Genomic DNA, 13,194 nt, shown 5'->3' with positions numbered 1-13,194 from the left:
GATGGGAGGGGGGATAGTAGAGGATAGGAAAGGCAGCAGAACACAACAGACACTAGTATGGCAATATGTAAATCAATGGATGTGTAACTGATGTAATTCTGCAATCTGTATATGGGGTAAAAATGGGAGCTCATAACCCACTTGAATCAAAGTGTGAAATATGATATATCAAGAACTATGTAATGTTTTGAACAGCCAACAATAAAAAATTAAAAAAATAAATAAAAATAAATAAATAAATACAATAAATGCCACCAAAACTATAGAGTACTAAAAACAGTCATCCAAAAAGTATAGGTTACTAGATGCTTAAGAACATATCACAAATAAGAAAAGTACACATCAATCTCAACTGCTTCAAAAACTTGACCCAGTTGACCTATTTTAGGTTCAATGTGAAACACAGAAAATATAGAGTTGTATTTTATTTAATATAATTTAGACAACTGCATATCTTAGTAACTAATAATAAATCCTAGGAAACAATTCAAATATACATAGGTGAATAGGTAGTGCTCAGCTTAAAAAAAAAGCAGATAAATTCTTATTTCAATCCTAAGCCAGCCTGTAGGGCTGCTATTGTTGTAAAAGAATTTATCCTCAGATAACAGGGCAGCATAGTTTATGACAACAATCTACCTAAAACCTCATTAAAGTCTTTTCTCTTGGAGTGACATGCATTATCAGCAGAGATTAATCTGATGAGTCTTTAGGTGAGCTCCATTTTTAAAAATGCAATAACAGAGGGCTTTGTTGTCATCTGATGAAAATCAATTAGAGGAGGTAAGGCCACAAGGAAAACTAACATCACTCATCACCCACCCCCGGCAGCTGAAATGATTTGTCTTCCAAGCTTGGATGATCAGGGGCTATAGTCATATTGCAGGGAAATTAATTTAGTTTCTATATTCTGAACTCACTTTCCTTGTTCTGGAGGACCTAAACACAAATTACTTTTAATCAAGGTTGATATGTTATTAATATCAAGGAGAATCTTTCAAGAATCTTTTTTTTTAATTGACTTCAGCATTTTTCACCTGTGTTTGGGGTATAAATATATGAAGGTTACTTATATCATCCTTACTTTCTGGATTCTTTGTCCACTACAAGGCACTGTACAGAATGGCGAAGACAATAGATTCCACCAAACACAGCACACATCCTAGAAAGAAAATAGAAAAATAATAACTAGGATAATTGAGTTGAAAATTAAGGTAAGAGTATTTTAAGTATCTTACATTTAATAACTGATATTACAGAAAAATATATGATCATTTATAATTTTCTCCATCATGGTATTAAGAGTCTATCAGAAGTAAGATTAGCAATATCTTGATGCAGCAGAGCTGTTATTGCTAATAATACAATGTTAACACATGCAATTGTGACCAAGCCAGAAGGGTTCCCAAGCAGGTGATGATTATCCCCTAAAATCAGCTCCTGCATACTTAAGATGCATAAACCACAAATATCTTCACAAGGTGATATGTAAGACACCCAATCAAAATCACCATAGTAAAAGTGTTAAAGAGGGACCAGGAAGGGAAAACTTTGGGAGACCCCTTTACTTACCACAAAAGTAAGCGAAATGACCAAGAGCCAAAATTTAACTGGGAATTGAAAACTAGAACAGCAAGTGTATGAGTTAATGCAGCAGAAGCTCTAAGAAGTTTCCTAACTCAGCAACCTAAGTTTTGGGGTTTTAATGTCCACATAGGAGATGCCTTAAGATCTAAACAAGCCAGGGAGCAGAAAAATAACTAATCTCTCATAACATCTGGATGTTTATGGGGCTGCATCTCAATTAAATGGTGGTCTCAGAAAGAAATCCACTTACTAACAGAGGGAGAAAATGAATCATTGTTTTGTCTTAAGTCTGGGTAGAGGAAGATTATAACTGTGTTCACAGCAAGTGGTCTACTCTCACATAAGCTAGGGAGACAATCAGTGTAACCAAATGAAACATCATGAGAAGTTAGTAATAACTCGGAAACCTGGAGGAAGCAATTGCTAAAGCTTTCTACCAAGATATGACTTCAACCAAGGCCATGTGCAATTGTCAAAAATAAGATACCCCTAATGATGAATTTATAGTCCAAAATCACATATTAAGAAATGTGTCAAACCCTAAGGGAGAATCAGCACACAAAGAGCAGAACTAAACTTCTCAAAATTTTATTCAGAAATAACTATCAGATTATTAGTGTGACTCAAACATATGAATCAAAAATATGAGAAAAGATTAATGAAATGTCCACAAGGAAGGCTGCAGTATGCTGAAAATGCCAACCCCTCCCCCCCACACACACATCTTCCCCAAGATATCCACATCTCAGTCCCTTGGAATGTGAATAAGTAATCTTACATGGAAAGAAGGACTTTCTAGGTGTGATTATATTAAACATCTTAGGATGGGAATATTATCATGGTGGGTACAATATAATTACAAGGTTCTTCAGAAGAAAGTATAAGAAAGTCAAAGAAGATGTGAAGATGGGAGCAGAGATCAGAGTGTCTCCACTGCTGGAAGGGGGACTCAAGCCAAGAAATGCAGAGGAGGCCTCTTTAAACTGATAAAAAGGCAACGAACAGAGTCTTCCCTAGTGCCCCAAGAAGGAATGCAGCCCTGCTAACCAGTTTTAGACTTCTGACCTCCAGGATGTAATATAATAAATTTATGTTGTTTTAAGTTATTAAGTTTTTTATGGTGGCAATAGGAAATTAATAGATAAGAACTATGCATATTCAGAAATGATTATATGACAGAAGTAGCACTGTAAACAACTAGAGAAAGAATGGACTATTAAAAATGGCTTGGAGACAATAGTTTGTCTATATAAGGAAAATAATTACGTCTTTGCTTTATGCCATATTCAAAATCAATTCCAGGTAGTTGAAAGACATACATGTAAAAAGTAATAATTTTACAAGAATATATAGAAGGACATGTTTTTTAACTGAGGAAAAGATTAGTTCAATATGATGCAAAAATCATAAAGGAAAAAGACTGGAAATGGAACACTTTAAACATTTAAATATCTGAACAAAAAAAGTAAAGACAAACCACAGACTGGCAAAGATTATATTAGTAACTGTTTAAACTAATTGCTTAAAAAGTTTGTATAACATTTTGGCAAATCTAGTCAAGTTCAAGATTCATGTATCCACAGAGCATCAATTCTATTGTTAGACATAGGGCTTTTACCAAGCCTCATACATATACAGATATATGTGCACAGCATAAGGTTAAGAGGAAGAATTTTGACTACCTAAGTTCATTTACCAACTATTCCATCTACTAGCTCTGTGACCTTGAATGAGATATTTAGCCTACCTGTATCCTATTTTTCTCAGGTATAGAATAGTATCACTGATTTATAAAATAAGTGTCCTTTTGGGCAAGAAAGGAATTAATATTTGTAAAGAAGTTAGTACATGCCATACAGAAATATATGTGTTCATTAATAAATAAAAGAGGTAGTATTTTAGATGAATCACAGACAACCCAAATATCCATCAAGAGAAGAATAAATAAAAGAAAATATATATTCATATGTTGTAGTAAAGAATTTCACCTCAATACTTGTAAGTAGTCAAAGGACAACTGGAAACTCCACATTGGGAACCCTTCTGGGCTCTGTCCTATACATTTCTTTACTTGACTAACTTCAATCTATATGTATTCCCTCGAATAAACTAAAACAATAACAGCTTTTAAGGAACCCTGTCAAGTCCATGTAGTAAATAATCAAACCTGAGGGTAATTCTGTAGAACCCACAATCTAGCAGCTGGTATTATAATTGTGAGTGGTCTTTTGGAGACTACATCCTCTAACTGTACAGTCTAATACCTTAAAATTAAAATGAATTAACTCCAGCCCCATCTACAAATATGGACACATTTCAAAACATTAATACTGATTGATAATAGCAAGTTAGAGAAGAATACTTTCAGGGATATCATTTACAAAAATTTTAACAACTTTATAAGCAAAATAATGTTATATCTCAATTAAGAGTATACAGATAGGTAGGAGGGTGGGTGGGTAGGAAGGTGGGTGGGTGGATAGATAGATGATATATGAAGTATGTAAAAATTCAACAGAATTATAAATACCAAATTCAGCATAGTACTTCTTTGAAGGGAGGGAATAAAAGTTATACTGAAGATTTCAATTGCTCAAATTCTTCAAATATGGTCAAATTTTAAGATCTGAAAAAACCAGGAGTACATGGTTTTTCTTTGTTATTCTGTGTACTATCTGAGGCATTCTGAAAATATTTTATAATCTACAAAGATTTTAAGTATAAATGGTAGAAATAAATGACATTCTCCAAGTATGGGGGAATGTTTCTACTGTCTTTCTAAATTCAATCACTTTAGTGTATATGACAAAGCTGGCTTTGGTAGATTCAAGGTTAGGTAATAATTTATTCTGATATAAATCCTCAAAGATATAAATAAATTATTTTCCAAATAAGAAGTTTAGAAAGTACAACAAAAGCATATTAGAGTCAGCAGGTAAAAATCCCTATGCTTGAGAAGACTTGTGAACACTATATATTTTACCTAGGACACCAGCTGTAAGATGCTCTCCTTTTTTATTAAGTCCTGTTCAGCAATCACATATAAACTTATATAACAATATTTATCAATCATGCTGGCACATCTGGTATTGAGACATTAGACACTATCAGAGTCTAAAAAGGGTTAGAAAAAAATAAATCTTTAGGTGAACTATTTTACAAGGTGATATACTGCCTTCTGTTGTTGATGGGGGGGATACTGGTGCAGAGAAAGTTGATGTGATCAAGACAATTGACCCTGTTTTCAATGTCAATTTCCTGTTTATACTGAAAGAGCCCATATGAAAATGAACTATTACTGGCCAATTCCACATAAATAGGCTGAATTAGGTTAAGGCCCTAAAATGAACAAGTTATAACTATGGACCAGACCAATGTTTTAATTGGGATATCTTTATGTCGTTTGAGGGAGCACCATGCTTGCAAGCACCGCTATGGATGAGCTGTTACAAATGCATTCACTGAGTTTTTCATTTTAGTCAATTTGGTTCAGGTTTATATATATACATGCACATATACACAGAACATTAGAGAAGACTTAACCTTGTTGTGTCAATCCCCCATTGAAGAAAAGCTATTTTTAAATGTCATCCTAGATTCCAAGAGGAAACAAAGGAATCAAGTTCAGAACCAACTGGAATTTGGTTCTGAATATAAGGTTAAAATTATAAAATATCATGACACAGACTATAATTATATTATCAAAAGACTGAGTGATACATTTAACTGAAATTAATGTAATGTCTATAAAGACTGCCTTTCATTATGTATTACATTGTTTACAGAACATATTGTTAGTATAGTTATTTTATCAAGTCTCCTGAAACTTTGTTTTTTGAGCTAAACGAGGCCTCTAAAATATATTTAAATATAAAATATAAGCAATATCTGTAACTATTTTTAGAATCTATCAAAAATTACCTGCTTTTCAACAATATGATCTATTAACAGTTGGCATGCACTGCATGGAAGAACACAAGAAAGTAATAAGGCTCCACTAGATAAATGCTTGCTTTTCAGTGCCTTAAATGGCAGCCTAGCAACCCAAGGAGTAACAGGCTTTACCAATGGAAAATTAAGCTATCCAAAAGAGCAACACCTTAGAGATGGTCAGGCGTCCATTTTGGTTCAGTTTATAGCAGCCATCCTGGGACCCGACAGAATGCCTAGCAAGGTTGTTCTGTACACCTACCTTCTCTAGGGTAGTATGAGACCTAGAGGCAATTAAGTATGTATTATGGGACTGATCGTACAAAAAGAAATCTACAAGTGTTCTAAATAGAGTAAGTAGTACTTTTCCTCCGAAGATCACTACAAAAACACATTTGAACACTTTGTCAAATGCTATTAAAAACAAACCAAACAAAAAAGGGTCTATTACAGAAGGGGGAAAAAATTGACCACTGGTCATCATCACTGTGCTTTAGTGACATCCCAGTGTATACCATAAACAAATACATCAGCAGTTACATTCAACTGTAAGATATGTCTAAGTGCTTTGAGATACAATAAGGCCTCAGTTGTTCCAACTATCTATACAAAGTTCAACTGTGTTGCTACATTCATGCATATATATTTATCATAGCACTATATTAAAACAACACATTGAGTTTTCTATCATTTTTACTCAGTGCCTGCTGCTCTGAAAAACGTGTAGGGAGACCTACATATTTGTGAATGTTTATTTTATATACTTAAATGCACATAGACGTGGGGGGGTGGCAAAAGTATTAATGTTTTTAACACATACACACACCATGAATGCAGTCTTACCATATGTCACATGGCATGCTTATGGGTTATATACATATACAATATGTTTATATAAATATATTATGTACTGCTTACATGTTTATATTACTTAGCAGAAGGTTCAATTATACTTCCATCCTTAATTCTACTTCTTGGTATTTGGTATCTTTCTTTGAGAAGTAAGTAGAGGGAAGAAGAGTATTTATATGTTAGGTGTCAGAAGTGAATGCTAAATTTTTGTTGTAATGGATCTGCCTCCTGGGAAGGCAACATTGGGCAGCATCTCTCCCCAAGATCCATACTAAAACATAACCTATTATTAAACTCAGCTTAGATTTCCTATTGGCTCAGCACTAAACACATTCGCAAGAGGTAAGTAATAGGCCACTACTCTCGCAGCTGCAGTAAACTGCGTTGTGATCACAACAATCCCATGTTAGCCCTCACACCCTGCTATAAGCTCCTGGAATTCATCATCCAGTAGAGATGAAGCTTGACTCTGTTCAGCAGGATGATAGGTAGGTAGGTAGGTAGGTAGGTAGGTAGATAGGTAGATAGATAGATAGACAGATAGATAGATTCCTCCACTGAGTGCCCCACTACCACAATCACTCATTCACAGTGAATAAGAACAGTCAAAACAGCTGGCCACATCTTATACCAGTCTTGGTGACACAAACTGAGGGGCGCTTGTCTGGTAAGCAGTGATCAACCAAATCAAAATTCCCAGGCCATCAGAAGCCAAACACACACTCTCAGTTATGATATGTGAATTGCAAAAATCAGTTCTCAAAGATGGTTGTGATATCAACATGGACTTCCCAAATCCAGAATCAGATTCCTTTCTTGATCATCCCACTTACTAGCTGTATGACTTTTGTTTCAGTTCGAAAGACCATACAATGGAAATAATAATAACTACATAGGGTTGCCCATGGATTGAGTTAATGAATATGAAGTCCTTACTGTGTATCTGGCACATCATTAATAATCAAGGCATTGCAGCTTATGCTAGCTATCACCTCCAACAGCAAACAAGACAAGGTTTACAGAATATACAACAATCCATGTAGGGTCTATAGTCTACATTGCTCTGTGCAAGAATCTGCCTCCAGATGTTCAAGATCTCTGCAGCTTCTTCCAATAGACTTTAAGCAACTTAAGCACAGGGTCAATTCAAAGACCTTCCACAGAGAGATCTGTGACAGTTCTAAGAGCACTGTTCGTACTGATAGCAACAAACAATGAGGTTTACTCCTTCCTTCCTAAACATATATGAAATCAAGGCTACTATGAACCAGACATAGTTCTGGACACTGGAGACACAAAAGTAAACAACACAAATGTGTCTTTATTGCCATATAACTTATCTACTGTGAGAGAGACAATAAAGAAATAAGATAACTGTAGATAGTGGCAAGTTTTCTGAAAACCAAACAAAAGAAAACAAGATAATATGATGGTAACACAGAGGGTGGAATGTTATGCAAGTTAATTAGAGATACCCATTTTCAGAAACTAAGGTTTGAGCTGACACCAGAGAAACCAAAGAAAGTAACCACATGAAGATTTGAAGGAGCAACATCTCAAACAGATTAACCAGTAAATTTCCAAACTTGAAGTACAAACTAGCTTAGTATGTTTGAGGAAGAGAGTTGAACACAGGATCAGGAAGAAATACAGTATAAAATGACATCACAAAAAATAAGTCAGGGGCCTGACCAGACAAGGCTTTGAAGGCCATGATGAGGAACTGGAATTTTATTCAAAATATAATAAGAAACCACTAGAAGGGTTTGAGAACAGCAGTGATATGATAAGATTCATATTTTTTAAAAGATAGGTCTGGCTGTTCTGTGTAGAATTGTTAAGTGGGTAAGAGTGGAAGATTCTGCCATAGACCAAATCAAAGATGATGGCAACCTGAAGCAAGGTAGTGACAATACAGACAACAAAGTAAAGGGATTGGGTACACATTTAAGACATAAAGCTGATAAGTATCACTGATAGACAGAATGTAGGAGGGAGATATCCTCCTGAAAAAAAGTTAAGGTAATTTCCATAATCAGAGGCAGATTCTCCCCCTTGTAATGTGTAACAATCAAATGCAACTTCTCAAGACGGATAATCTTCCTATACCAGGTATTGCTTTGAAGGGGTACTCTAGAAGCATTCATGTTCCTCCTGGGAGGTAATTATAGACAACTAATTGATACCAACCTCAATATCCACTATCTCTTGAACTTTAATCAAGATTAGTACTTAATATTCTGGGTACTAATTTGTACACAGGAGGACAGTGAGCAGATTAGTTTTTGTGCCTTCAAGGAGCTACCATGAATGTGGAAGAACAGCACTGTTGATAATTCAACAGATTATTTGGTGCAAGTAGGATGCAGATTTCACGCTCAAGGAAAAGGTTGTGGGCAGATGGATTGTCCTTTAGGCACTGCTGTCACTCTTAGAAGGCATAATCATCATGCTTAACTTAGAAAAAGCTGTCAAAAAGCAATACATAGCCTTCAGAAAACTTACTCCCAGAAACTGCCTCTATTTTACAGATCTTAGTCATATATCTAGCTTCCTCTGTTCTTGGTGACATTCTGTAGATGATATATTCATTTTTTCCCCAGCTTTTCCAGCTGTCCTTAAATTTAACCTTCTATAGGAAAGTCACACTAAAACTTATGTATTGGATGGCAGAAACAGATCTATATTAATAACTACACCAGGGGCCCAGAATAAATTAACATAAATTATCGAATACAAGTCATCATTCAGTCTTTTAAAAATAAGGCCTTTCAAAATATTGGGGGGGGTCAATTTATATGCCTGGGTCACAACCTAGGCTCCATATCTATATTCACATGTACAATGGATGCCTGGTTTGTACATGGGTGACAAACACCACACAAACTCAATAAATATCTCAATATAGCTTATCACAATGACATTGAGAGGACTTTTGATGGAAAACATTAACTGGTATTTCCTGTTATTCTTTAAACATTTTAATTCCAGCTAAGCTCTTAATGCTGAACCTTTGAGTCTGAACATTCAGGCTAACAGACCCATCTTTAGTATTTATGACTTATCTACCTAAGTAAATTCATTTAAAAGTAGCTCGTTCAAATTCAAAAGGAAGCCCTTTGTTCAAACTTTTGGGATATAGAAAACAAGTCTATAGTAAACCTATTTAATCTCTTGAGATTTCCTTAAATCAATCTCCTTACTCAGCCCCTTTCTCAGGTCTGAGTCTTTCCATGATATAATTACTCATGGTTTGAATAATCCTTATTTAAATCCCTGTTCTATGCTGATACGCACTCTTGAAAACTCAAAATGCATAAATAATATTCAAGAGGTACCAAGTTTGAATCTAGATAATATGCTCCTCTTTTTCATTTCTAATGCCCTTCATGGCTATGTCTAGTATTATGCGGGTATTTTTCAATTTAGAAACAAAAATAACCAAAAATAACATTATTTAAAAGCCCGATGTAAGGACTCCTATAACTCTTTACTGGTTGAAAAATATATACAAAGACCATGATGTTAGAGACACAGCCATTTCCCTACTTTTTTCACATGGCCCTTGTGAAACAGTCCATCTGCTAATACTCTTCAGCTTAAAATTTTTCGATCTATATAAGCTCTCAGTGTCAACCATAAACTGGAAAAAGGGTTACTGATAGGATGGGAAGTTACTATGCTGACTCAGTAATCATTTATAAATATGTAAACAAACAAATACACCCACTAAAACCTACACACTGATCCTTGGGAGTCTACTGTAAAAATCTCCTCATGCAAGTAAGAGTTCATTTAAACCACCCCCTTCCTTCCTTCCTGTGTTTAAACTAGATCTCTATGCATGACTAAACATTATCCCCAACCCCATGGTGAGAGACCATTTTTTTTTTAAAGCAGTCTTCAGTACAAAATTTTATCAAAGGCTTTTTGAAAATCCAAATGTTCACTGGCTCCCCCCTTTTCACACTTATTTATCCCTCTCAAAGAACTCTGTTAGATGGCTAAGGTATAATTACCTCACAAAAACCATGCTGTTTCTTCCTGTGGGTTCTACATTCAAGAATTTCACCCGTTAGCTGTTTATTACAAAATTGAGTGTCATATTAAAGTAATAGTTAGCCATATTGCTCTGTGGTCTCCGGGTTATATGGTGAAACTGTATAGCATGGATACCTTTTCAACTCCCCAGATCAACTCATTTCCTTTAACTGACCCTTACATAACTGAACCCTTTTTTAAGACTGTTATATTTTAAACTGAGATGGTTTATATGCAAAAGTGGTCCAGGTTTCTATAATCACAGAGAGGATATGGTACTTTTAATTTTTTCCCTTTGTTGGCTTACATAAATCAAATAAAAACAGGATATTCAGTTGTGTTAGCAAATTCCAGGAAAGGCCTGCAAGTCTTCTTAGTTCAAAGGTTAATGGTACTAGTTCAGGACTGAAGGTATAGCTGTCTGCTTTTATTCAGCTAGGGTTGTATGTAAGAATAAAACCAAATCAACCAAATATTCATTTATTAAGAGTCCTCCACTGCATTAGTTTTATAGTGGGTAGAAACATGTAAGTTATGGATTTAGCCTTCTGTTAAACATAAGACAAATGACATAAGTGTAACAAAGAGAAAAATTAAAGACTAAACTAAGGAGTATAAGTACAATAGTAGAATTCAAAGACTAAAGATTCAGTGTGCATTGGAGATTTGAAGGAAACCTTTAACATAATCTTACAATATATCAGAAATATTAAACTATTGGCCTAAAAATACACCACTTCTAGTGGAAAGAGGAAGTAGATCTCATAACTGTACTAAATCAAGACTTGAAGAGGAGTAGCAGATTGTTATAGAGTGGGGATAGGTTTTATAAAGCAAAGAAGTATGAGAAAGAGCAGGAAGTTGTGAATTTGCATGGATATCTGAATGAATGAATGGATATACAAAGTGGTGAAGAACAGGAAGTAGTTAAATGATGAAATAATTATGGAAGGATAGGTTAAAAAGTAGATAGAAGAATTTGTTCCCTTGTTAGGGAAGAGGAAGGAAGCAGGACAGCAGCTGAGGTTTAAAGAAGGAATTCAGGATAAACAATGAAGAGTGGAAACTGAGGAGAAAGTCTAACATGAAGACAATAAGAAGAAATGATACAATAATTAGGAAAGAGATAAGGTTAAACCTGTAGATTGTATGCTATCAATCAGGAAAAAGAAAAATACTACTGGAATGCCTGTGGCTTCCTTAAGGAATACTCATTTTACACAGCAAGTCAAAATCCAAAAGGAGACTGTCTATGGTATAAATTTACTACCTAGTTGGTAACTGTGAGTTTGACGTAATAAATGTGTATTTTAGAATAGTCACAATAAATTTCTTTTTAAAACTCAGTTTGGCCAAGTGTGGTGGTGCATGCCAGTAATCCCAGTGACTATGAAGGCTGAGGCAGGAGGACTGCAAGTCTGAGACCAGACTCTGCAACTTAACAAGGCCCTAAGCAACTTATTGGGACCCTGTATCAAAATAAAAAATAAACAGCACTAGGGTTGTGGCTCAGTGGTAAAGCACCTCTGTGTCCAATACCCAGGACCAAAAAAAAAAAAAAAATCTCAGTCTGGCAAAAGATACCATCCTCCCAACTATGCAAATAAAAAATGTTATTTACCTATAACAAGGAATTGCCAACTGACATTCAGGAGGACAAATCTAGCCCATACCTAAGTATTATTTCACCTCACAGATTATAAAAAATACAAACAAATCTACATTTGCATAAAAAAGCTGAATCTATGGCTTTTTTTAAGAATAAGAAAATCTAGATCTGCGAACCCTAGAAGTGGAACTATAGTTAAGACCTGTGATTGCAGAGTGGCTGATCCCTTTGATAGGCCAAGTGCTCTAAATTCACTGTGGTATTCTCCACTACCTATGATCCTCTTCCAGCTTAAGGCAACTTCCTTTATATGACCCACCTTGATTCTGTACCTATTTGTGATTATGATCTGTATGCCTCCTATGTTCATTAAGTTTTATTATTTTTATTTACCTTGTCATGAAAGTTCCATATAGGATAATATTTAGAATGTTGTGGTTTAAAATTTAAAATATGGCTCTTCTAAAAGAAGATATTAGTCAAAGACAGCAAAATGAAAACATTAGCAGAGTTGATAGAATTCTGAGAATGTCCATTCACAAACACTGGTTTTAGAAGATAGGGAAAGAGAAAAATGAATTTGACACTCTGAGATGGCCAAAGATTATTTTTTCTGAAAATCAGTAGGGTGTTTCCATTTCTAATCTACTATAATAAGTAATAAAGGTATGTTGGGAAAGTCTGTGAATTTAAACATCTCAGCTTCTTTTTAGATTAAAAAATCTGCTTAAGAGATAAAACTCAAAGATAAATGAAAGTTTAAACCACATTCTGAATTTGTGTGTGTGTGTGTGTGTGTGTGTGTTTGGTCAGCTTTATTGAGATTTGCTATTAACTTCCAAGTCTTTGCAGTTTAGTTATATATGACAGTGGATGACTATACAGATTTTAAAGAGAATACTCTTTATTTATACTGTTAATTTATCCATCCAACATTTAATTGACTATCTACTAAGTGAAGATAGAATACTATGCTTTACCATTACAATTTTAGTCATTGACTTGAGAGTCTATTATTCTATTACCAATAACTTTCTAGAGTTTCTATTATCGACTTAAAACACTACTTTCCCCTCCCTTGCCAACCTTGACAATCATTTCTTATCAGTAAGGTTATAGAGGGAGAGGGAAAAAAACACATTTCATATATAGAGAGGGGGAGGGTGGGCAGGGAG

At 34.8% G+C, this 13,194-nt stretch overlaps 1 protein-coding gene across 2 annotated transcripts in view; it reads right to left on the bottom strand.

The window, feature by feature from the left end:
* The window catches only part of Chm (CHM Rab escort protein), a 104,440-nt gene that overhangs the window by 43,208 nt on the left and 48,038 nt on the right, over positions 1-13,194 (bottom strand). Inside the window, exon 9 of one of the 2 annotated variants that reach the window (XM_048797280.1) lies at positions 1,085-1,162. The exons of the other annotated variant lie outside the window; for it this stretch is intronic. Coding sequence (XP_048653237.1) covers positions 1,085-1,162 — 78 coding nt within the window. The remainder of the gene's footprint in view (positions 1-1,084; positions 1,163-13,194) is intronic. 2 annotated transcript variants of the gene reach the window in all.

Source organism: Marmota marmota, unplaced genomic scaffold (genome assembly GCF_001458135.2).
Source record: "Marmota marmota marmota unplaced genomic scaffold, marMar, whole genome shotgun sequence".
Classification (NCBI taxonomy): Eukaryota; Metazoa; Chordata; class Mammalia; order Rodentia; family Sciuridae; genus Marmota; species Marmota marmota.
This window is presented reverse-complemented; position numbering and strand designations above follow the sequence as displayed.